At 45.2% G+C, this 24,049-nt stretch overlaps 1 protein-coding gene across 2 annotated transcripts; it reads left to right on the top strand.

Moving 5' to 3' along the window:
* The first annotated feature begins 2,870 nt into the window (after positions 1-2,870).
* Positions 2,871-23,724, top strand: GOSR2 (golgi SNAP receptor complex member 2). 2 transcript variants are annotated; one of them, XM_037163686.2, is made up of 6 exons: positions 2,871-2,977; positions 12,976-13,040; positions 14,483-14,591; positions 15,436-15,568; positions 17,926-18,066; positions 21,036-23,724. In XM_037163686.2, exons 1-6 carry the CDS (start codon positions 2,949-2,951, stop codon positions 21,195-21,197), a joined length of 639 nt encoding a protein of 212 aa, XP_037019581.1. In that variant the 5' UTR covers positions 2,871-2,948; the 3' UTR covers positions 21,198-23,724. The 2 variants fall into 2 exon arrangements, with proteins under 2 accessions (XP_037019581.1, XP_037019582.1); XM_037163687.2 differs by lacking the exon at positions 17,926-18,066.
* The last annotated feature ends 325 nt before the right edge of the window (positions 23,725-24,049 follow it).

The following is a 24,049-nucleotide window of genomic DNA, read 5'->3' as shown; positions in this document are numbered from 1 at the left end:
CAGCATAGTATTTCTTTTGTGTCACTGCACAAGACCACGCCACTGGAATGGTGCTTGCTGATCTGGAGGTGATTCCCACTCACACTGGATACAGGATGAGTTCAGAACTCTGAGCTATTGACAGTCCACTACTGACCTTTGGGGTTGAGCCACCTGTATGGGTCTAAGCCATGGCTCTTGCCAGCCTGTGTCTGACCACAGGGCTGCCTCCAGGCTGCAGTGTACCAGAATAGTGGGGTGGCAGTATCCTTTGCCCTGTGTGGGGCTCCCCATTACCAATTGGTCAGGGTGGTTAGTCCACCCTCTCCACAGGCTTTTCACCACATGCCAGGCAGTCCTCCAGAGGTGAGCGTGCCTATCTCATCTCCACTCAAGACCATTGCTTTGCAATGCCAACTTGTTTTCACAATCAGTGTCTTCTTCCTTTTGATTAATGTAGTGACCTGAGGAACTACCAGGTCAGTCTTAAGCTGGTTCAGGTGACGGCCAGCTATTTCTTACATGCAATATCTTGCTCCACCCATTGGACCCTAGCCTATCCACTCCTTCCCCTCTGCCAGCTGGTTTCAGTGCATGGAAGGCAAGGGTGGAGTCAACACCAAAAGAGATCATGTTCTAGGAATGCAGTGATTAACATCTAAGAATTCAAGAGAAGACGTGGTCAGAAGATATATTATACATTTGCACTACAGAAATGTTTTTAATTTTGATTTTATTTTTATGTATTGATTTATTTTAGAGAGAGAGAAATATAAATTTGTTGTTCCACTCGTTTATGCATATATTGGTCAATTGTTATATGTGCCTTGACCAGGGATCAAACCCACAACCTTGGTGTATCAGGATGATGCTCTAACCAACTGAGCTACCTGGGCAGGGCCTATACTACAAAATTCCCAACATTGAGTTATTATTCATATTTCACTGCATACTCTAGGCAAAACTTGCCATTAACTCTATCCCACTCTCATCACATAATATTCTAATTATCTGTGTAGATGTTTCCCTCCCAGTATATTAAAGAACTTCTATGGCAAGCAGGTGTCTTACTCATCTTTGTAACACAACCCTTGCATTGTATTGTATGAGCTCAGTGAGTATATGCAGGATGATTCATGAAAAGAGACCACTGAGGAGCCTAGAGAACAGTTCTAGTAGAACAAAGGAGAGGCTGGAGGGCAAGTCACTCACAGAAAATGTCAGCAATGTAAATCAATTGGTTGATCAAGTGGTTTAGCCTTAAAAGAAGAAGAACTGGGAGAGAAGTTAAAAGTGCAGCATGATGGAGGGATGGAGTTCTCTTCTCTTCAGAGGAAGGAATAAACACATACAAAGTCCTAACAGGCCGAGTGGCAGTGGGGAGGTCCTCTAGACTTCAATTTCTTCATCTGCCTTTCCCACGTCACAGGGATGTTGTGAGGTCCAAAGAAGAATGAGATATACGCATAAACATTCTTTGAAATAATTTAAAATTTCTATCCAACCTCTGATAGCTTCCAACTACCCGTAGAATTAAAAAATCTATAAATAAAAATCTAAGCTTAACATTTATGATCCCCCATGATCTGGCTCCAGGTTTTCTTCTAATTCTAATTACTGCCACAAGCACCCAAAACACAGCCACAGGAGATTCATGTTCTTTTCCCCATTTGCTTAAGTTATTTTCTCAGCTTCAAATGCCTCCCCTTCATCTCCACCAAGCCAGTACAAGAAACATATACTGAGTAGTAGTGTGTGCAAGACACAATTAAAATTCTATTGATCTTTGAAGGCCCTATTTATGTTATTTAAAAGTCCCTGAACACTTGCTTTTCTCCATGGAAATGGTTCTTCATATCTATTGTAGCACTTATTTTACCTGATAGTATAGCTCATGACTAGTCCTGTCGACAGAAAATGAAAGATGAGAGATTTGAGGGCTGTGTCTTACTAGTATTCCTACACCTAATATCCATGTCTTGTAATAGTATGTGCTCATTAATAAATAAATATTTGAATAAATGGAAAAATAATGTTAGGGAAAGAATGTACATGGATAGACAGTCTCTTGAGACACAAAAGTGGGTGGGATCCAGGATACAGGAAAATAGTAGCACCAACTTGTCAAAGGAAGAGGAACGTCTCCTCCCTTGGGAGGAACCACCGATAAGCCTAGTGGGATGGAAATGGGTTAGGCCTATGTGGCGAGGCCAAAGTGTCCAAACCCTTCAAGTTCTAATTCCAACGCCACCTCCTACATTAACTCTTCCCTGAATCTATTACCAGAGCCAATCCCAGCTCAGTTCATTGTATTTGGACTTTCCACCTTGTAGACGTCTATTTGTATACATAATTTATATCCTTTCCTAGACTTCGACCTCTTTGAGGGCAGGAAAAACCTGATTTCCCCCTACAGCGTACAAGACACAGTAACCACTCATTCAGTATGGGTTTATTGGACGGATAAATAGTGTGGAAGGGGGGGAAATGGGCGGTCAAGTGAGCAGCCAAATTTGAGATAGCAGAAGCTTGTACCAGAGACTCCGGTGAAGAGCTAACTCTCCAGAACCACAATTAAGTGAAGCCTAGCAGAAACTATCCCTACCCTTCAGCAGGGAAGAGCAGATACCCACCCATTCGCTTCCAACCTTGCTCTGAGGACCTCAGGTCAGAACTCTGAGACTGCCCTTGTCAGTGCCTGACTCAGTGCTGAACAGTCTCCCGCGAAATCCATACCTCCTAGTCTCCTATTTAAGGCAGAGCCTATGACTACATTTAATCTTTTTCTCCTTTCCTCTTTTCTCGTTCTCCTTCCTTTTCTCGTAACCACCACCATCAGTAAGGCGTATGGGGGACAGCCCTGACCGGTGGGGTGGAGAGGGTCCTGAAACCGGAAGCCGAGAGCCGGAAGGAGCGCTGTGAGGACGTGTTCGGAGGAAGCTGGAGCCGGACCCTGCAGGGCCCGCGACATGGAACAGCTGTACCAGCAAACTCACAAGTGAGGGCCGCGTAGGGGCACGCGTGGGGCGAAGCTAGGCTGGGTGAGGCCGGCTTCTCAGGCTGGGGCCTGGGGCTTCCGCCTTGGTGGAGGCCGAGTTCTTCCGCCGGAGCTCTGCTGGGGGCAGTTCAGAAACTGCCAGTTGTAGGCGAGATGCCCAGCTCGGTGGCGAACGCAGTCTGGCCTGGGACCTGAGACATTATGTTAGATGGCTCCTGGGATCTCCGAGGCCGTGGCTACCTGCTGGGTAGACTAGGTGAAGTCACCTACGGGTTATACTTTGCCTCGCACCTGCCAACTCAGTCCTTGGGGTTGGTAGAGCTCATGGAGAGACACTGGGCCCTGCACAGAAGAGTTTGCTGTTTAGTTGGAGAGTTAGGCAATGTACGAAAAAGGAGCTAACGTGTAGAAAGATACGAACAGGATCAGCTTAAGCAATTTAGAAGGATCCATCACTGGGCTAATGTCAGAATAAGTTTCATTATAGTTCCTAAACGATGTCAGTCTCCAGTCTTGATTGATGCTACATTGTAATTTTTTTCTTATTCTGATTTACTTTATACTAAAGACCATATTTTTATGGTACGAGGAAATTGCTGTATAAGTAGCACTACTTGTTATTCCTATCTAGTTACAGATTACCGTTAAGATCAAATTTTGATTTAGCTTCCCAATTTAAATTCCTTGGTAGTATCCTTTATTAATATTGTCCTGCATTTTTGGAATTTGCTGAGATATGTAGTTAATTATGGTAACAGGGACCATACCTATCTTGTTATTTTGGAAAGAACTTCTGTGATTTATTTCATTTTTATTGTGGTAAAATATACATAACATAAAACCATGATAATCATTTCGATGCGTATAAATCAGTGACATTAAGTACATTCACAGTGTTGTTTAACCAGCTATTCATTTCCAGAACTTTTTCATCAGCACAAACAAACCTGTTGTACCCCTTAGGCAGCACTCTCCCATTCCTCCTTTCCCAAGCTCCTGGTTACCTCTGTTCTAATTTCTGTCTCTGAATTTACCTGTTCTAGGTATCTCATATAAGTGGAACCATACAGTATATGTCCTTTTGTGTTTGGCTTATTTCACTCAATGTGTTTTCTTTCTATCCGCCCTTTCTTTCTCAATCTGAGGACTTCCCCCCCCCATTGCTTTTAGAAAGAAAGGGAGAGAGAAACACTGACCAGTTGCTTCCTGTATGTGCTCATAGCAGGGATCACATGCATTTGGACTGGAGATCACACCCACATCCTAGGCACGTGCCTTGACCAGAAATCGAACCCACAACCCTTGGGTTAAGGGATAATGCTCCAACCAACTGAGCCACTCCAGATAAGGCTCACTTAACATCTTTTCACAGCTCATCTTTGTTGTGGCCTGTATCATAATATCACCCCTTTTATGGTTGAATAATATTCCTGTGTGTGTACACAATCCATACTTTGTTATCCATTCATCTGCCAATGGTTGCTTGGGTTGTTTCTTCCTCTTGGCTATTGTGAATAATGCTAATATGAACATTGGTGTAAACCTGTTTGAGTCCCTGTTTTCATTTTTTTTGGAGTATATATCTATAGCAATCCTATTTTAACAGCTTCCATATTTATGCCGTAGTTTTGTTGTGATGAAAATAAAACCACACACCTTGGGCCTGCAAATGAATTAAAAAAGGGGCTTGCCTCCTTAATGGCTTCACAACAACAGAAATGCTCTGGAGCATTAGGAGTAAGGATGGTGATCCTCTTACTCTTTCATTTTCCAAGAGTTTTGGTTTCTTTTTACTTTAGTGATTAAGTGTTTGGTTTGGGTGGGTAAAAATATATAGCCTACTTTGTAATGGTATTAAAATGGCAGAATTTGCTCTTATACTGGAGAGCCCTATTTTATATAAAAATTATAAGAGATTTAAACTATTAGACCCGCGAGTCAACTGGAAAAGGAAGGAAACAAATTATGCTCATGCTACTAGGAAAGGTAGATCTTTTATAATAGTAAGGCTCAGTGGGCCAAGTATGCCTTGTAGTTAATCAGTCTCATCCAGCTAGTTGATGTGGTAAAAGGATGTTGCTAAGGAGACTGACCAGTTTATTCTCAAGAAGAATTTTATTTAGAGTCTCAGACTGTACGTGTTATCTGGGTAGGAGGTAGTCAACCACTGAGAAATCTAAGTTGCTCAATTTTTTGTAAATTTAGGGAGAGGAGAAATACTAAGTGGTGTCTCAAACAAGATTGTAAAGTGTAGATGAAGTACTTACCTCTGCAGGCCTCCCAATAATCTACCATTAGACTTTATAACAGGTCCCACCAACTTCTGTCAATGGTGAGATAGTAAGTATTTCACACTTTGCAAGCCATAGAGTCTTTGAGGCAGCTACTCAACTCTGCTGTTACAGCATGAAAGCAGACACAAACAATATATAAACAAATAGATGTGGCTGTATTCCAATAAAATTTTATTTACAAAAATAGGCAGTGGGCCAGATTTGGCATATCACTGTTACGTCCCCTACAGTGCAGTCACTCATTCATTCAGTACTACTGTGTGTTCAGCACCATTCTCAGTTCTGGCAGTACAGCCCTGCCTCAGGGAGTTTCCCGTTTCTCATGCTGCAGTATATTCTAATCTGCCTTTCTCCTCAAGTACTAAACTGGTGGTAGTTCTGGCTCTAGACCTCCGCCTTGTTTTTCCTCGTCTATAAAATAATAAGTTTTGGGCTGGTTAAACTGTAAGGCTCCTTTCAGCTCCATAATACTGGTGATCAGGTGTCTTTAAAAGGAAACATGCAGAGTCCTGCAAGCATCAGAAATTAACTTCTGCAGTTGCAGAAATTAATGATCGTAGCTAAATTGAAGCAACAGTAACTGAACATATTAATTGTACTGGAACTTTGAACCCAAATTATGGTTATCTCTTGCCGTGTTCCTGAAAGTACACTGGAATTAGATAAACATTTTTGAGTTATGTATCTTAAAAACTCCTGAACTGCCCGAACAATGAATGGAAAAGAAAACGAAAAGCAAAATAAACATTTTATACTTAATGTGTTAGGATGAACTTTAAAGAGGAGCCAATGGCCAGGCTTCTGTTTTTTGAGATCCCAGTGTTGGAAGGGTGCCCCATTTGTCCCCCTGTAGCCCTGGAAATTCTGATTCAGAAATGTTCTTGTATGACGGGTTTGGAATACAAGAAGCTCTATTTTTTTCTCTATCTGTGAGTCTGCTTCTATTTTGTTTGTTGGCTTATTTTGTTCATTATATTTCACATATGGGTGAAATCACATGGTATGTGTTTTTCTCTGACTGCCTTATCTCACTCAGCATAACTGCTCTCCAGGTCCATCCATGTTGTTGTAAAGGCTGAGATTTCCCTTTTTTACAGCCAGGTAGTATTGCATTGTATAAATGTACCATAGGTTTGTTTTTTTTATCGACTCATCTTTTGATGGGCAGTTGGGCTGCTTTCATATCTTGGTGATTGTAAATAATGCCGCAGTGAACCCTGGGGTGCACGTATTCTTTCAAATTAGTGTTTCAGGTATCTTTGAATGTATTCCCAGAAGTGGAATCACTGGGTCATAAGGCAGTTACATTTTTAATTTTTTGAGGTAACTCCATATTGCTCTCCACAGTGGTTGCACCAGTCTGCATTTCCACCAACAGTGCACAAAGGTTCCCTTTCTCTACATCCTCAGCCAACACTTACTATTTGTTGATTTACTGGTGATAGCTATTCTGACAGATATGAAGTGACATCTCACTGTGGTTTTAGTCTACATTTCCCTAATGATTAGTGACATTGAGCATCTTTTCATAATGTTTATTGGCCATCCATATCTCCTGAGAAGTGTCTGTTCAGGTCCTTTGCCCATTTTTAAATTGGATTTTGTGTGTGTGTGTGTGTTAAGAAGCTCTATGTTTTTAGCAAGCTCTTCCGGTGATTTTGATGAGCAGCTGGGTTTAAGAACTTTACCTTATGTCAAGACCAGTTTTTCCTTTTTTTATTTTTTATTTTGCCTTCTGATGAGAGGCTAAATACTGTATAATAGAGGCAAAGTGGGTGAAGTAAAAATGACCAGACAATTTTACTACTTTTAAGTTAAGTTAATACAACAAACTCTTATCATGCTGCATAGGTTACATAGCATTTTCATGTTGCATTTGGATCTACCACCCTAAAAGTAATTGTGATTATTAGTATCCCTATTTTACAGTTGAGGAAACTGAGGCATAAAAGAGTTATATGACTTGGGAAAAAGAAAAGTTTTATGACTTGTTCAGTGTCCTTCAGCCAGTTCATAGTGGAACTAGAACTTCAATCAGATCTTTTAACTCCAAAACCTTGTTTCCCTCTTATGGTACTCAGAGACAGCATGGTTAGACTTTAAAAAGAAATTCTGGGACTTACGGCCAAGATTGAGGCGTGGGTGGAAACATTGTGCCTCCTCACACAACCAAGTTTAAAGACAACAAAGTTTTAGTGACAAAAACGCAACCAAAACACAGAAAATGAACTGTGTGGAAGTCCGACAACAATGAACCATTCAGCCAGACTGATAAGAGGGGCAGAGTCAGTGGCTGGCAGAGCAAGGTCGCAGCAGGAAAAAGCAGCCGGACTGACCCAGGTGTGCAGGCGGTGGTTGGCAGATCCCAGGTGTGGGGTGGCAACAGGCAGACCCAGTGAGGGCACAAGGCAGCTAGCTGACGGTCACACATCCACATGCAGATAAATCAGGCAAAGGAGCGAGCAGTGAGACAGACCGCACAGGCTAGGGCCACAGCAACGGGGATTAAAGCCTAAAAGCACCAATTGGAAAAACTTTCGGGGTTGAGGTGCTGGGAGAAGCTCCCAGGCTCACAGAGAGTTTGTTGGAGAGACCCCACAGGGTCCTGGAGGGTGCACAGGCCCACACACCCAGGAACCGGCACCAGGGGTCCTAGTTTGCTTGCGGGAAGCAGCAGAGGGGACCGAAATCTGAGAGAGTGAAACAAACGCCATTGTCCCTCTCTGACCCCGCCCCCACATAAGCATCACAACCCAGCCACTGGGTTGCCCCATCCTGGTGAACACCTAAAGCTCCAGCCCTCATACCTAATAGGCACGAACAGACCAAAACATTATGGCTCAGGAAGAACAGCTCAAAGCCCCAGAGCCAATACTTCTAAGTGACCAAGAGATAGCCAACCTATCAGATGCACAGTTCAAAATACTGGTGATCAGGATGCTCACAGAACTGGTTGATTTTAGTCACAAATTAGAGGAACAAATGAAGGCTAAACTAATTGAAATGAAGGGAAATGCACAGGAAACCAATAGTGATGGAAAAGAAACTAGCACTCAAATCAAGGGAGTGGACCAGAAGGAAGAAAAAAATGACCAAACAGAAAAGAATGAAGAAATGAGAATTCAAAAAAATGAGAGGCTTAGGAACCTTCAGGACATCTTTAAACGTTCCAACATCTGAATTATAGGGGTACCAGAAGGGGAAGAGGAAGAGCAACAAGTGGAAAATTTATTTGAACAAATAATAAAGGAGAACTTCCCCAATCTGCAAAGGAAATAGACTTCCAGGAAATCCAGGAAACTCAGAGAGTCCCAAAGAAGTTGGACCCAAGAAGGAACACACCAAGGCACATCATAATTATATTAGCCAAGATTAAAATGAAGGAGAGAATCCTAGAAGCAGCCAGAGCTAAGGGGACAGTCACCTACAAAGGAGTTCCCATCAGACTGTCAGCGGATTTCTCAAAAGAGACCTTACAGGCAAGAAGGGGCTGGAAAGAGGTATTCCAAGTCATGAAAACCAAAGACCTACAACCAAGATTGCTCTACCCAGCAAAGTTTTCATTTAGAATGGAAGGACAGATAAAGTGCTTCTCAGATAAGACCAAATTCGAGGAGTTCATCATCACCAAGCCCTTATTATATGAAATGTTAAAGGGACTTAGCTAAGGAAAAGAAGATAAAAAAGATAAACAGTGAAAGGACAGCAAACTCACAGTTACTAACAGCCACACCTAAAAAAAAAGCAAACTAAGAGGACAGCTAGATCAGGAGCGGAACCATAGAAATGGAGATCACATGGAGGGTTAGCAGGGGAGTGGGAGGAGGAGAAGGGGGAGAAGGTATAGAGGATAAGTAGCGGAGACGTTAGGTAGAAAATAGACAGGGGGAGGGCAAGAATAGTATGGGAAATACAGAATCTAAAGAACTTGTGACACATGGACATAAACGAAAGGGGGGGAATGGGGGGGAGGGGGAAGTGCAGGGGGGAGGGGAATGAAGGGGGGAAATGGGATAACTGTAATGGCATAATCAATAAAATATATTTTTTAAAAAATTCTGTTTAAAATGCTTCCCAGATTTTTTACTGACCCTTTTAAAAAAATCAGCAATAGTGACCCTTGCTTACTTCCTCCTGTGTCTCTCTGCTCAGTTACGTTATCACCCAAGCCCATCATGGACCCCATGCTAGACAGTGTGAGGACTTCTGGTTTCTGGTGTCCACAGTCCTGGGTCTCATCAGCGTAGCATCTGTTCCTTACTGGCTTTGAGTGTGTTGTCTGAACCCCCAGTTCAGTTTAAAACAGATTTTCCACTTGGCACATAGTAGTTCCCACCATGCCATGCATACTTGCTTTGTTGTTTTGCATATATTTCCTCTCAGGCGTGAAATGGAGAGATTGGAATCACTTTATTGGGTATATTTTTTTTTTCTAGTTCGTTCGAAGCAAAAAGATTGGATGACAAAAAATCAGTTGTGTTTCCCCACTACTTTAAAAAAAATTTAGTTACTTTTAGAAAGAGGGAGTGAAACATTGATGTGTAGTTGCCTCTCACATGCCCCCAACTGGGGACCTGGCCCGCAACCCAGGCACATGCCCTGACCGGGAATCAAACCGGCAACGTTTTGATTCACAGGCTGGCACTCAGTCTACTCAGCCACACCAGCCGGGGCTCCCTGCAGCCTCTCTAAGGTTATCCTTTTTAGCTTAGGAAATGGTAAAAGTCAGCTGAAGGGTGTTACAGGGTTTGGTGGGTGTTGGCCTCATCTCTCCCACTGTCCTGTAGAATTTAAGAATTGAAAGGGACTAGGAAGATCTCTCATTCTACCTTACACTGGTCACCCTTTGTGTTTAAACCTGCAGGGGCTCTTTCTTTCCTTTTCTTGACGAGATAGTTCATAATTCTTTTTGTTTGTCTTTTTTTCTTATGTTACCCTGAAATCTGTCATCTTGAAATGTGCCCCTTTAGTCCCAGTCCTCCCTTCCCGCGCAGCAACAGAGCAAGCCTGTTCCTCGGTCCACTCTGGGTGATCCGAAGAGCAGCAGCTGCTCCATCTTTCTTTTGTTTTCTCTTTTCCAAGAAGCTTATCGTCACTATTTACTATTTTGACCGTTTCCCTTCATGAATTGACTTCTTTTCAGCTGCCATTGGGGGAAACCTTTAATTGATAGGATGTCTTTATCAGATGGCTCTCAGAATTGAATGTCATTCTATAGTGTCCATTTGACTTAAAAAAAAAAACCCTAAAGTCAATACTTTTTAATCCCTATTTTAGTCTAAATGGAAAATGTTAATGTTTGTTTTGTTGTACAGTATCCTAACCCCTTATCCTGGCACAAAGTCATGTGCAAATTCCATAAACATAAGTCGACTCCTTTTCAATATTGAATGAAACAGAACCAAAGGCAGCACTGTGGTGGAACCTGGAAATCAGTCCCTCAGCCTGTAATGTCACCAAACCTTGTTCACCATAAGAGATCACGAGAAATGGTCAAATGCCTCTTGAAATCGACATAAACTTCCTGCGGTGTCCTCAGTGCATTGCTCCTTGCCCACTGTAGGCACACCTGTGGTTTTATTCCCCACTTGCCCGTGGACCCTCGTGATTGTACATCCCACTGACTTGTTGCGTGAGTGAGTGAATGAATGGCTGAGTGAAAAAATGAATGATCCTTGTTAAACCATCGACTCTTAACATCTGGGAAAAAACTATTATAGTTATTTTATCTGCGAAATATTTCAGACATAAAAATAGGTACTAATGTAACATGTTAGGACTCATTTAATACATGTGCTCCAGGTCAGAGATTTAAAGATGAAAGAGCTGAATCCCACGCCCATTCTCTCCCCTTTCGAGGCCATATTCCTAGAAGTAGAATGCTGGGCTAAAGGATACACACGTATTCGACTATCAGGCATTGTCAAAAGGCGGTTAAAAGTGTTTCTACCAGTTTATAGTCCTACCAGTCTTGTACAAGAGTTCTAGTTTCCCTGTCCTTATCAGCAGTGTTCAGACTTTAAAGTATTTGCTAATCTAATGGGTGACATGTGATGTCACATTGTTCCTGTTCCTGTCAGTAATGCCACCAGTGTTCAGATTTGCTGTTAGGCCACCATTGGAAATTTCCCTCACGGCCTGCATCCAGGCCTTCCGTAAAGCCTCAGTTCTCTCTCCAGTCGGCGTGACCATCCTGTCCTCTGTGGCTGCTTCCGCTGTCGCCCTGATCCAGCTGTTCCTTGCCTCAGGCTGAATTCCTGCATTTGCCTCCATGTCTCCCTGCGTCCCATTCAAAAACGTCCGGGCTTACTCTGCTGAAGTATCAGTCTGGTCTCTCGGACTCTCGTAGTAGATTTCTAGTTGTCTCTAGTAGTGATTCCCAGGGCATGTGGGTCTTGCCCCTGAGCACTCTGGGGGTCATTAGAAGGCTGGCCTTGCTTCTGGTGCGATGGGTCATGTTTAGAGGCCACAGGGAAGCCCTGGAAAAGACCGGAGGAGCCAGATTTGGGCTCCTGGCTTGTGTCAGTACATTTGGGGTCCCAGTTTGTGGTACTCATGGTGAAAGATGGTCACTGACCTTTCCCCCAAGATTTGGGAATGGTACAAGAGCTCAGCAGGTCCTTCAAGAGACTGTAAGCACCTGGGGACGGTTGTTGGGGGTGGCATAAGCGGTTCCAAGGACTGATCCCAGGGACACTGGGAAGGGTTCTTAGGGGTGACCTTGGCCAAGCCTTGGGAAGCCCCCAGAGAGTGCTCTGGGGCCTGATGTCGGGGACCATGCCAGATGCCCAAGGCACAGTGTTGCCTTTCCAAATGAGATGGCGGTTGCTTCATACTGGCAGGGAAAGACCGAAGAGAAGATCCCGTTCTTTGAGGGCCTTCTTCCAATGGTCCACTAATCACCGCACCCTCCTCTCCCCTCCGACCCCGACTCTCCCAGGCAGACAAGCCTGCTAGTACTCCGCGTGTCTTGCCTTGCCTGCCTCTTGTATCATTTTCTTCATATCTTCCTTCACCAAATCATACCTCCCTTCAAAATGATGTTCAGAACTCCCTTCACCTGCAAGACCTCTCCAACTTAACTCTCTCAGCCCCAGCCCTTTCGTTCACTTATTTGCTTGGCACTGCTGTGCTTGGCTCCTCAGCTCTTTACTTGTTTGCATATGCATGTGTTAGTTTCCTCTTGTCTTCTTGGGACTTTTCTTGTCCATTTGGCCTGTCGTTCCTAATTACATTGTTTCTCAAGGACAAGGATTCCATCTCTCTCGCCCTTTGACTCTCCCTAGTACAGACCAGTGCTCAGCACATTGGGTCAAACAGCAGCGACTGGGATTGGCTGGGTCCACATCCAGGTTTATCACTTGCTATGTGACCTTGAAAAAGTTACATAACCTTTCTGGGCTTCAGTTGTCTTATTTATAAAATGAGAATGATAATACTTTACTCATAGGGTTATTGACTTTGCAGAATGTCTCAGATGTGGTAAGCACTCAGTACATGCTGCCTATCAGTATTATTGTTAATGTTAAAATATTATAAACCATGCCAAAACATTTGGCATAAAATGCCACATACAAATTTTACAGGCCGGTGGTGCTGTCAGTTTAAATCTGTTACATGCTGGCATCAGAAAAACTGTCTTTCCCGACTGAAACACTGTTGATTGCTCCTGTCTCACCCGTTTCCTCCCTCTTCCTTTGATAGGCAGGTCCACCAGATCCAGTCTCACATGGGACGCCTGGAGTCAGCAGACAAGCAGTCTGTGCACTGTGAGTAATTAACTATGGAGACCAGAGTCCTTTCTCTGATGACACGGTGCTAATGGGCTGGGTTTCCTGAGTGCATTTCTGCCCCAGGGGCTTAATGATTCATTGAGGAGTGAGTTCTGTTGTTAGGGCCCAGAAAACCCCGTGGCACACTCGCTGATTTCCCCGATTGTGCCCTTTGGAATCCGTGAGTCTCATCCTCCATTACCCCTCCACTCAACCTGACATGGCCCTGTGGGAGTGGAAGTCTTTTCCTCCATCTGTCTTAATCTAATTACCTAGTCCTTAGAGGAATGCGCTCCGTAAAAAGTCAGACACGCTGAACTGGAATTGGCCGTTTCTTCTGAGCTGAGTACTGCGGCTTTTTAGGAGGATTAGTTAGAAATGAATAGCAATATTAATTAGCTTAGTTCCCACACCCTGTTTTCTTTCTAGAAGAGGGTCGCTTTGTGTTTTTGAGGTTTTTTCCTATCATAAGACAAGGTCCTTTTTCTGAGTTGGTCATGCAGATACTGCTGGTTCCCTGCACGTTGCAGAAGTTCATCTCACCTCACCGTGTGGCTATTGTCACACCCATTTCTCCTCTCTCCTTTCTGCAGCTTCAGAAAGCATCTCTTCTCTTGGTTCTGTGCCCTGCTTTGTTCTAATCTGGATTTGTTAGCTCACCTACAAAGATGACATTACTGTCATGTCTTTCAGGGGCAAGAAGCAGTCTGGATGCCTCTGTGCACAGTTTGGTTTCTGTCCATCGACTTTGTTTGCCTTCCTAGCAGTCTCATTGTTACATGATTAGAAATGGAAAAGAGGTCATTTGGACGGCTTATCACAAGGGATAAGGAAGATGACTGTGTTTATCATATCTTTACCTCTGCGGATTCTTTCCTGGGCCTTTCCTACTGATACTTGGTCTATTTTGGGGACTCCAGCATCAGCCCTCCCATTCTAGTGGAAAGCCTTGAGGGAACTCTTCTCTACGTTTCAATTACTAATCTCCCCCCGAACTTTTTTTTAACCTCATTACTGTAGGGAATTCAGTTGGTTGTCTTTTTATTAGATATTCATAATCTATATCTGAGTATAATCTCAAAGGAAAAGAGACCTCATTCTGTATCAGAAAATATTGCTTAATATTTTATTTGGACAACCTCTAAATGCTCATTTTATTTTCTAAAGGCAGGAAATTTATTTCTACAGATTTACCCTCAGCTTTTTAAGAAATTGGCATTCTTATGGCGTTAACAGCTATTTATACATATTTGAAACATTTACAGACTCAGTATAACTTCAACTTTTTCCATTATTCAATAGTGTACACATTTTTCTCCTTTTGAAATACATATTCTTGAGTCTGTTGGATATGGAAAACAAGATATGTTTGATTTACCATTCTAATTTAAGTTCACTGTCTCTTTTCCAGCAATTATTTTTTTTTCTCTTTCGTGCAGTAGTGGAAAATGAAATCCAAGCAAGCATAGACCGGATATTCAGCCAGCTAGAACGCCTGGAGATTCTGTCCAGCAAGGAGCCCCCCAACAAAAGACCAAACGCCAAGCTGTGAGTGCTCGAACACCCCAGGCCCGAGGGACAGGCCTTTCTCCAGGAGAGGCTATTGGAGGGCCTGAAAATCATCGACACATTGAAAATGGGGATTATGCAAAGATAAAGTCTCCATAGAGGGCACAGTTCTATTTGCGTGATACTGTCTCAGAATAAACATTCTGTGACCTTAGTGGTTTGGAAGCTCTGTGTCCCCTTAACTCATTGATGTCATTTTGAAATTTTGCCTCCAGTACTGTTTCTCTGTCCAGACCCACGGCCACCTGAAGCCTAACGCTGCCGGGAGTTGACTCTACCCTGTGGCTCCCACTACATTCTTGGGTTGAAATGAATCTTGCTCTTAATCACTTCAGTCAGTCTAATTATCATGAAATACCGATCTAATGTCTGATAGTCCCCCATGAAGTTAAAATGAAACCGCTCTCACCACCTCCACGCTAGCCCCTGCTCCCAAAAGTTTCATGAAACGATGTTGGTGCTTTACTCCAAAGATGCCCTTGGGCTTCTTCCAGGAGAGTGATATAATCCACAGAGGGTCAGGAAAAGGTCATCGAGCCGGTTTCCTGTCACCTGTTCCCTGTCATGCATCCAGAATCAGAGACCAGCAGGTATTTAAGTAAAGCTGCTGGAATCTCGTGTGCTGCAACCCTACTTTAACCACAAGCTGCTTCTTTATTTTCGACATCATTGATCAAAATCAGATCCTTGGGGTGGGGGGATAGCATGGAGTGGTATAGAAAGAAGTAAGGAAATGCCTTCCCTCCTCACTCCAAAGCCTGGTGACCTCAAATTGTGCTGCCCTGGGTTCCTGGAATATAATTTCTCTCTCTATCAATTCCAGTCGTGTTGACCAGTTAAAATATGATGTCCAGCATCTGCAGAGTGCTCTCACAAACTTCCAGCATCGGCGACACGCAAGGGAGCAGCAGGAGAGGCAGCGAGAGGAGCTTCTGTCTCGCACCTTCACCGCCAACGTAAGCCAGGCGCCGGGGTGGGGGTCTGCAGGTACTTGACAGTGTGTTGCAGCTGGAGCTCAGGTCTCCAGGCTTCGCCCTTTTAGGTGGCGTCTGAGGCAGACTGATGAGGAGACCAACTGGAAATGACAGTTGACTTTGTGAGTTGCCACGGACTCTACCTAGACAGAGAATCTCTTTTTCTAACACAGAAACATGAAAAGGAAGCAGTTAATGTGAGGGACTGGACAGAGGTGAAAATTACCTGGTTTGACTGGTCTGATGCAGAGAGGTCATGGCTGACAAGGTGGAAGCGTTTTTCTGATCAGATAGGGACGGATGATTAGGACTTAGACCATTTTCAGTGGGGCCGCGTTTCAAAGCTGCCTCCCGGCAGTTGCGGTGGGTGTGCCGCGAGGGTGTCATCCAGTGTCAGGTGCATTAAAATGTTTGTGTTCCTAGTCTGGGTGGGCAGCAATCCGGGAGGAATTTGTTAACAGACACTTTGTTTTAAATGGATGGTTGGACCCAGGCCTGTGTGAAGTGGCCGGTTTTGGTTCACATGTTTGGTTTTGAGGAACACCATTGGCCCTGCCCTTCGGTCTCAGTAGGATCCTTTCCTGCACGTGGCTGTAGAGCAGACTGGCCTTTTCCGCGTCACATATTCCACCCAATGAGGTGGGTTCGGGTGGGTTTTTTTTATGGAGAAATTTATTTTCTAAAGAAGTTATAGCTTTCCTAGCTTGCCATCAGAATTCAGATCAGTTCCCACTTTGCAGGTGTTTCACTCTTTGCTGTGTCCATACTTGCAGTAAATGCCGTCAAGTGTTCCAGAACGTGCCTCCGTAGTGTCAGTTTCTCTAGAGTGAGCAGTCAGGTAGTGATTAACAACTCGAAAGCGTGGTGCAGACCTGTAGGTAGTACAGCGGTACACGCAGCAAACTTTCAAAAGTAATGGACTGTGCAACACCCCGAAAGAGGTTGTGTGGGCTTTTGATTGTTAGGCGTTTTTGGGTTGGGGGTGATAGCTCAGAATTATTTTGTGTCTTACCAGCCTGGTGTGATGTCGTGCATATGTTGGGCCCTTAAAAACCCACTTGCTGGATGAACTACATCCTGGTTATTCTGTTATGTGCATTACCAACCATTTTTCTGAGAGACAGTGGCTCATCAGCTACACCCTTTCAAGTGGGAGAGGAAGGAAGATTTGTATGGGAAAGGCATTCAATAAATGCTTGCCTGACAAATGGAGAGAAGTCTCTAATTAATTCACATACTGTAGTCTTTTGACCCATTGAGCATTAGCTGTAGAACACTTTTTAAGGTGCTGAGAATAAAGTGTGTGAGAAACTCCTGTGTTAGCAAGGGGGATTGAAAATGTGTGCATGAAAAATGATTTTTAACTTAAGCATCCAAATAAATGTGGTTTAACCTCTTTATGATGATTAAAAGGGGTGAAAACAGCCCTGGTTGGCAGAAGAGTGTATGATTATCATCAGGAGGCAGGGAAGAGAACAGAATTGCGGCCGGTCAGGGCTGGCTTCTCGGTGCAGTTCACTCTCAGCGCAAAGTTAGCGCTTAGGCTTGGTCTTGATGTTCCTCCCTGCAGGCGATGAAGAGCAGCCTCCGCACTCAGTGCTGGGGCTCGGTGCCCTGCCGGACTCCTTCCCCGCTCTCTGAGATCTTGAACAAGTTATTCCACCTGTCTGGGCTGCAGTTTCCCCCTCTCTAAAATACGGATAAGGCGTTAACTACCTCAGGAGGTTAGATGAGGATTAAGTGAGCTTAGGGTAATGAGAATGCAAAGCGCAAAGTACTTGATCAGTAGTAGCTTTTGTCTCCCTTCCTTTTTGTGCAGATCTCTCTTGCCCGCCCAGGAGAGTAGTCCCATCTGAACACCATTCAACCATCAGTAGAAAGCACAGTCTCTTCTGTCCTTTGTCAGTCTCGGTCTAATCAGAGGGATAAGCTATAGATAAAATAGCTAAAGAATAAAAGCAAACATTTAATACTGTATTAAGGGGAAGCCAAGTCAAGAAACATTTGGAACAAGCTAGGTCAGTGAATACTCAGAGAGAGCCTTCGAGAGAAGCCCAGGGAGGTCTTGAAGGAATAGAGTTTTTCCTAACTGGGGGTACTGGTAAGAGGCAGGTGTTATCGAGACTCGTGTAGTGGAAGTCTGAGGGAAGTGGACAGAGGCCACCCTAGATCTTTGGTTTGCGTTTTCTTCTCTGTTAGGTTCCTCCGATTCTTGCACTGTTCCCTCTGGCTGTTCCTCTGACTTGGCCTTGGCCAAAAGGCAGAGCAGTCAGACGTGGTGGGACTGTCGGAGCTGATCACCAAGCGAAGTTAATCAAGTGCCTGCGTTTCTTTCACAGGACTCTGACACTGCCATCCCAATGGACGAATCACTGCAGTTTAACTCCTCCCTCCAGAAAATTCACCACGGCATGGATGACCTCATTGGAGGCGGGCACAGTATTCTGGAGGGACTGAGGGCCCAGAGAATGACCTTGAAGGTGGGGGCCATTATGGGGGACAGGGAGAAGGCCTCTTGTTTTGGCCTCATCCAACAGTTTGGTGCCTGCGTTTACATTTTGATTACATGTCCCCAAATTGCGATGCTGTGATGATGAGTCAGAGCCCTTTCGTTCGGGATCCTTCCTGCTGGCGTTGAATTATTATGAGTCCAAAAGGAACCAACTTCCCTTTGCTATTATGTATTCTTGTTGCTTGCAACGAATCATAGTGTGGCATCCTTTGGTATCCAGGTCTTTCCCAGTTTGCTGAACCGACTAGGAAAGTGACCACTGCCGTGAGAGGAACCAGTAGACTAAGGAATTCTGTTCTAGAACCCGCTGTCCTGGGAAGGAAGATGTGGCTGTACTTCGGCACCTCACTCTCGGGTGTTTTCTGGTAGGGCTGCCTTGCGTGTTCAGCGGCAGCTGGCTTCTGGCGCACGTGCAGGTGGTCCCCAGCAGCTCTCCCCTCCCTCTTTAGCTCCAGGTATTGCTAGAAACCCTGCCCATTGGTCGAGACGCTAACCCCGAGGGAGTAATTTACAGAAACATTACACAGACTCTGATGTCAGTCGTGATGTTTCAGCCTCAGCCCTTTTCCTGTATGAACCCTGATGGATAATGGGGTGTGGACTGTGCCTTTTATCAGGGTGTGGTTCCCTGTGAACGGAGCACTGCCAGCCACTGAGCTGTGAGAAACAGTCACTCGGAAGCGTGAGCTTTATCTTAGTTTTTGTTGGATCCTGTTGAGCCGGTCAGCTCCACAAGACTTCGGTACATTTCTGCCGCCTTTGCCAGGGAGAAGGTCAGGCGAGCCACAAGTGACACCTGACCTCCCGCTGACTGCTGCGGTGCTCTAGATGGTCTCCAGTGTGGTCTCCAGCAGCCTCGCGGCCACCTGCCGTAATCTGAACTGATACACGTTGGCTAATCCACCCTCTGTGTAGAAGACAGCCGGCCCCGTTTTCATATCTCAGAAAAACAGTAAAACCCTCTTAGGATGGGACTCGCCGAGTCACACTAACATCGACCCCTGGGGGTCAGAGCTTATTGTGAAAGCAAACGCTGGCTTTCCCCTGCAGTCTGGAGTCACTGAGGAGTGCAGGCAGCTCCCGCCCGCCCTTGACTGTCCCCAGAAGTGAAGTGCCGGGTTGGCCGTTGGAGGCTGGGATGCGAGCTCTCCAATCCCGTTGCCTCTGCGTGCCCACCACTGCCTGTCTCCTGCCACTCCATTCCCCCCACCTCTGGCAGAGAACTTCTGCTTTAACCCTTTGAAATTAACGTGGGAGAGAACATGAGGGAGCTGGGCCGTGGTTTGGGGAGACTTGTTGAAAATGTATATATATTTTTTAAGTTTATGGTAATCTTTAGATGATTTTAGAAGCTTGAGTCTTGAACTTCAGATGATGAGGAAATAACCTATACTTTCAGAGCTGAGCAGAATCTTCAGCGAGAGTCTAATATTTACCATCCCCGGTGTGGCAAAGCCAAGCCTCTGTTCCCTGGCGATGATCAAGTTTGACTTGTGAGATCTCTCTTTGGCGAGGCTGTTGAGTCATTGTCTGGGCAGAACGTAGGTTTGAGTTCCTGTCCATGGTGCCTCGTGAAATTCCTGCTCCTCTGGCCTCATCTCTCAGTTGCTCGTTAATGCGTGTGGTTCATTTGAAAGATGGATGTGGGGCCGTCGGTTGGATGCCGTCCATACAGAAGCAGTTGGTGACGTGGGGAGAAGCAGCTCGGGGTCTGCCCAGCACTCGCTTGTATTTGTTACTTCGTAAGAATTTGAATGTGCTTCCAAAGGAAAGAGAAAGTGGAGAGGAAGATCGGGCTGGGTGGTTTGGGCGGTTGGTTTAGGAATAAAACACCCTCTGTATTCTGTGGTGGGCGGTGGCATTTATATAAAGGGTTTTGGATGATTGTGTTGGTGTCTGTCCGTTGTGTTGCTGTCGATCCGTCTTGCCCGCGTCGAGCCTTCTCGAGAACCTGGGCACTGCCTGCCCATTGTGCTCAGCAGGGTCCCCCGATTTCTGTTCGGCAGGAAGAGACGTCTGACAGCAGCAAGGATTTGGGGGCTGGGAGGAGAGGCTGAGTCTTAATGTAAAATACTCTCAGGGTTTATATTGAGGTGATGTGCACACACAGAGAAGTATACAGATCTTATTTGTACAGGTCATTGAATTTTGACAAACCACGCCCTTTTGTAACTCACACCACTATCAAGACATGGCCTTTTCGTCACCCTTAAAAGTCCCCTGGTGCCCGTCCGAGGCAGGCTGCCCCTCCCCCAGTCCCTGTGGATTTATCGTTCTGATTTATTTAAACCACTGTTCCGATTTATTTCACCAGGAATTAATTCTGCTTGTTCCTGGACTTCATGTAACTGTGTTCACATTACTAGTGTGTGTGTGACTTCCTCCTCTCAGGAGTGTTTTTCTCACTCACTCGTAGTGTTACACGTTAGCAGTTAGGTCCTTTGTGTTGCCCAGCAGTGTCCCGTTGTCAGACGCGTCATAATTGTCCGTCCGTCCTCTGCTGATGCACACCTGCATTCTTTCTGCTTTTAAGATAGTCCGTGTGTTCTTCTGGAAGGCTAATTATAGTTTTAGCCTTCGTGTTTAATTCTATAATCCAAATTAATTTTGTATATATGAATCAAGGATCAGTTTTTATACACATAAATATATATATGATTTATACAAGGAATATGTGCATATGTGATACATAGTATATAACCAATTGTTCCGGCACATTTGTGGGAGAGACTTTTCTTTCCCGTGGTGGTGCTCTGGTATCTTGATCAGAAGTCATTCGGCCACACGAGAGTGGCCCATTTCTGGTTGATGCTGCGCTGTGGACGCTGCAGGCATGGCCAGGAGACCGTTGTTGGTCAAGTCCCGTCTCATGACCACGTCCACCCGCCTTGGGCAGAGAGAGCTGATCTCTGTTTCTTTCTCTCCTTGTCCGCCCAGGGGACTCAGAAGAGGATCCTTGACATTGCCAACATGCTGGGCTTGTCCAACACAGTGATGCGACTCATCGAGAAGCGGGCTTTCCAGGACAAGTACTTAATGGTCGGTGGGATGCTGCTCACCTGTGTGGTCATGTTCCTCGTGGTGCAGTACTTGACATGAGCCAGCTGAGCCTGGCAGCTGCACAGCGTTCCCACTGTGTGTGTGTGTGTGTGTGTGTGAGAGAGAGAGAGAGAGAACATGTGCTCGCGAGGGAGGTTGGGGGGCCCAGAGGCCACATTTCAAAATGTACGTTCATCTTAACTGTGAAAACCACTGAGAAGTCATTGCGGACTGTAACCTAGTGAGAATTTCAAGCCTGCTCTGTTTTCCGAGGCATCTTGGAGGGGAAGCTGGTGCTGCCAAGCTCGGGATGCGTAGGAAGAGAAAGAAGCACCTGTTCTCTCAACGCTCGCCCTCCCTGGGAGAGGAAGTGACGGAAGAGCAAGGGATGAAGCAGGACGGAAAAGAGTGGTTTTGGTGGTTTTGTCCACGTGGCCGGTGCGCACCCCTGGACGGCTTTCGTGGTGACCCTTGTGCACAGGACTGTCCACACTTCGTTATCATCCAGCCTTTCTGGCTCCTGATGGATAGGCTAAAGCAGAAGCGAAAAGGAGGGGAAGGAAGTCTTCCTTTCCTGTGTCCATTGTAGTAAGTGGACTCCGATGCTCTTGCTACTGGCCACCCCCCCAGCCCCTCATGGCAAGCAGATGACTGATCGCCCACACTCGTCGCCCTTCCCCAGAAGCAGCTACTTAGAGGAAACAGGCGTTGCTGCTGCTGCTGCTGCTGGCGAGCAACAGTTTCCACGTTACAGCCGTTGGGTGTTCCTTCTTTCCAAAGTAAGGCCACCGTTACTTTCTGGGTGTGTTCAGGCTTGAGACTAAAAACCTTAGTTACCATTTTTTTTGGTTTTTTGGTAGTTATTAGAATGGTTGGCTTTTAAAGTTCCAAGACTGTAGCCTGGCACCCATGCCCAGGGTTTGTTGGGCGTTTGCCCCTTAGTACTGTGAGCAAAGGAAAGTGATCTGTCAATTTAGTCTCATTTCCAGTTTTAGCATCTCTGATGCTTTGGCTTTCTTCCCTTCCCTTGAAATCCATTAGCAGCTGCCAGCCAAGCCCTGATTGTGCCCAGCCAGTGTGGGCAAATGCCACGCTAAAACCGTCTCTGGTGTCCTTGTGAGACTGTCATTCCAGGGCCCAGGACCCTCTTTCTTCTCTGACCAACCCTGGATTAAGACTGTGCACCACCTGGTGTATTGTGGAATTCGTGGTAAAGCTAGTCTCTATTTTGATTAATTGCTGAAAGTACCAGAAAGCTCTATGCTCAGTAGCCTTATGGCAAGACATAAAATAGCACTCAGAATGTCCCAGAAAAACTGGAAACCTGGTCAGTATTACCCCACCTTTGTCTTGCTCCACCAACCGTCTTTATTTCTTGTCTTTTGGACTACCTTCTGTCATCTCTCCCTTTTCTGTGTGTTCCATTCCAGCTGCCTCACTCACCTCCCATCTGTTTCTGTGGCAGTATTGGTCTCTTCAGCCACATCTGTGACGTAGATCCCCTTTTGGTAAATGTTTCTTACTAGTTCTGCATTTCCTGGGTACTGATTTCATACTTTTTTTGGTGGACTCTCTGTTGCTCTGGGCCCTGGGTTTCTGAGGAAAGGGGAATGTGTGACCCCTTCCGAAAAGGTCTGAGTACCCTGACAGAATGAAAATAGTGGGGGGGGGGGGTTGAGGCATCGTCAGACCCAGATCTAACTTTAGGGAGGTGCAGTTCGAAATTTCCCTCCATGCCCACCACCCCTGCCATCCTGGGGACCTGGCACGGAGCTTTTAGCAGTCTGTAAAATGGGGTTTTAAACTGCACAGACCTGGCTGTCCTATCCCCTTGAAGATCTTGCCAGACCATGTGTGCTTTGGAGGAAGGTGTACAAGGAGCAGCTAAGTCAGTTGGACTTGAACTCTGGGAAACCAAAACTCCCTCCGCTCTCTTTTGTTCTGATGTGACATCCATCCATTTGTGGTCACACCACTGTCTTTCCTCATTTTATAGTGATCGTTGGCCTTGATGAACCAGGAGTAAGGCCTTCCCCCTCCTTCAGAGCCACTCTCCTTCCTTTGTAATAAAAATTGTGGGGGCATTTTTGTGGCTCTTTGCCATCCTGGGCTAGGAAACAGCAGCCATGGTGTGTCTGTGAGAAACCCACTTTGTCCTAACTGGGTGCTCTGTCTCCACAGTCCCAGTGTAGGGAACAGTCCTGGGCCAGGGAAGGAGCGCCTTCTAGTGGAGCTGGGGTGAATTATCACATTGAGCTGGTACAAGGATCTCTAGTTGGCAGCGTCTGTGACCTTGTGCAGCCTGTTGGTACAGGTTTGCCTTTTGAGGCTTGAGATGAGTGGGTTGTCAAGGAACTTGGGAGTATCTTCTTTCTGTGGAATATACTTGTGTGACCACCTTAAGAAACACCAGTCTTGAAGACCAAGTAAGTAAGAGAGTCTTGATTTGTATAGGCTTCATTTCCGGGTTTTTCCCTGAGTCTTTTGCCCTGGTGACTTAAATGGGTTTGATTTGCAAATTTGGACTTGAACCCATTGTTTTGGAAGCATACCAGTTGAATAAAGTTGAGATTTATTTTATTTAGAATATTGTTTTGTAAAGCTATTTAACATTCATTGTTAAAACTTATAACCCTCTTTTTCATGTTTCTAAGTCAGACATTCTCCAGTACTGTTCCGTGGGTAGGGGCTCATCTGGCTGCCTCACAAGCAGCCGGGAAACTTGTCATTACAGATTCTTGGGGCCTACCCCAAACTTTCTGAATCCGAATATTTGTCTTAATCAAAGGTGATAGCATGTGAAAATGTATGATGAACTAGCTTAGCATGTGAGGTCTGTTCAGAAAGTAGCCAGCCACGTGCTATGAAAAAGAGACCTTTATTGAAGAAGATACAAGAAAAATTGTACATAG

The sequence above is a fragment of the Artibeus jamaicensis genome, unplaced genomic scaffold, assembly GCF_021234435.1.
Source record: "Artibeus jamaicensis isolate MK-2021 breed Jamaican fruit bat unplaced genomic scaffold, CSHL_Jam_final contig_1998, whole genome shotgun sequence".
Taxonomy (NCBI): domain Eukaryota; kingdom Metazoa; phylum Chordata; class Mammalia; order Chiroptera; family Phyllostomidae; genus Artibeus; species Artibeus jamaicensis.
This window is presented reverse-complemented; position numbering and strand designations above follow the sequence as displayed.

What these genes read in the sequence shown, in the direction of transcription:
- GOSR2 (XM_037163686.2), top strand. Translation starts at nt 2,949, where the DNA reads ATGGAACAGCTGTACCAGCAAACTCACAA. An exon ending in CTGTACCAGCAAACTCACAA is followed by an intron (nt 2,978 to 12,975) that starts GTGAGGGCCGCG and finishes TTCCTTTGATAG; the next exon opens with GCAGGTCCACCAGATCCAGT. An exon ending in AAAAGACCAAACGCCAAGCT is followed by an intron (nt 14,592 to 15,435) that starts GTGAGTGCTCGA and finishes TATCAATTCCAG; the next exon opens with TCGTGTTGACCAGTTAAAAT.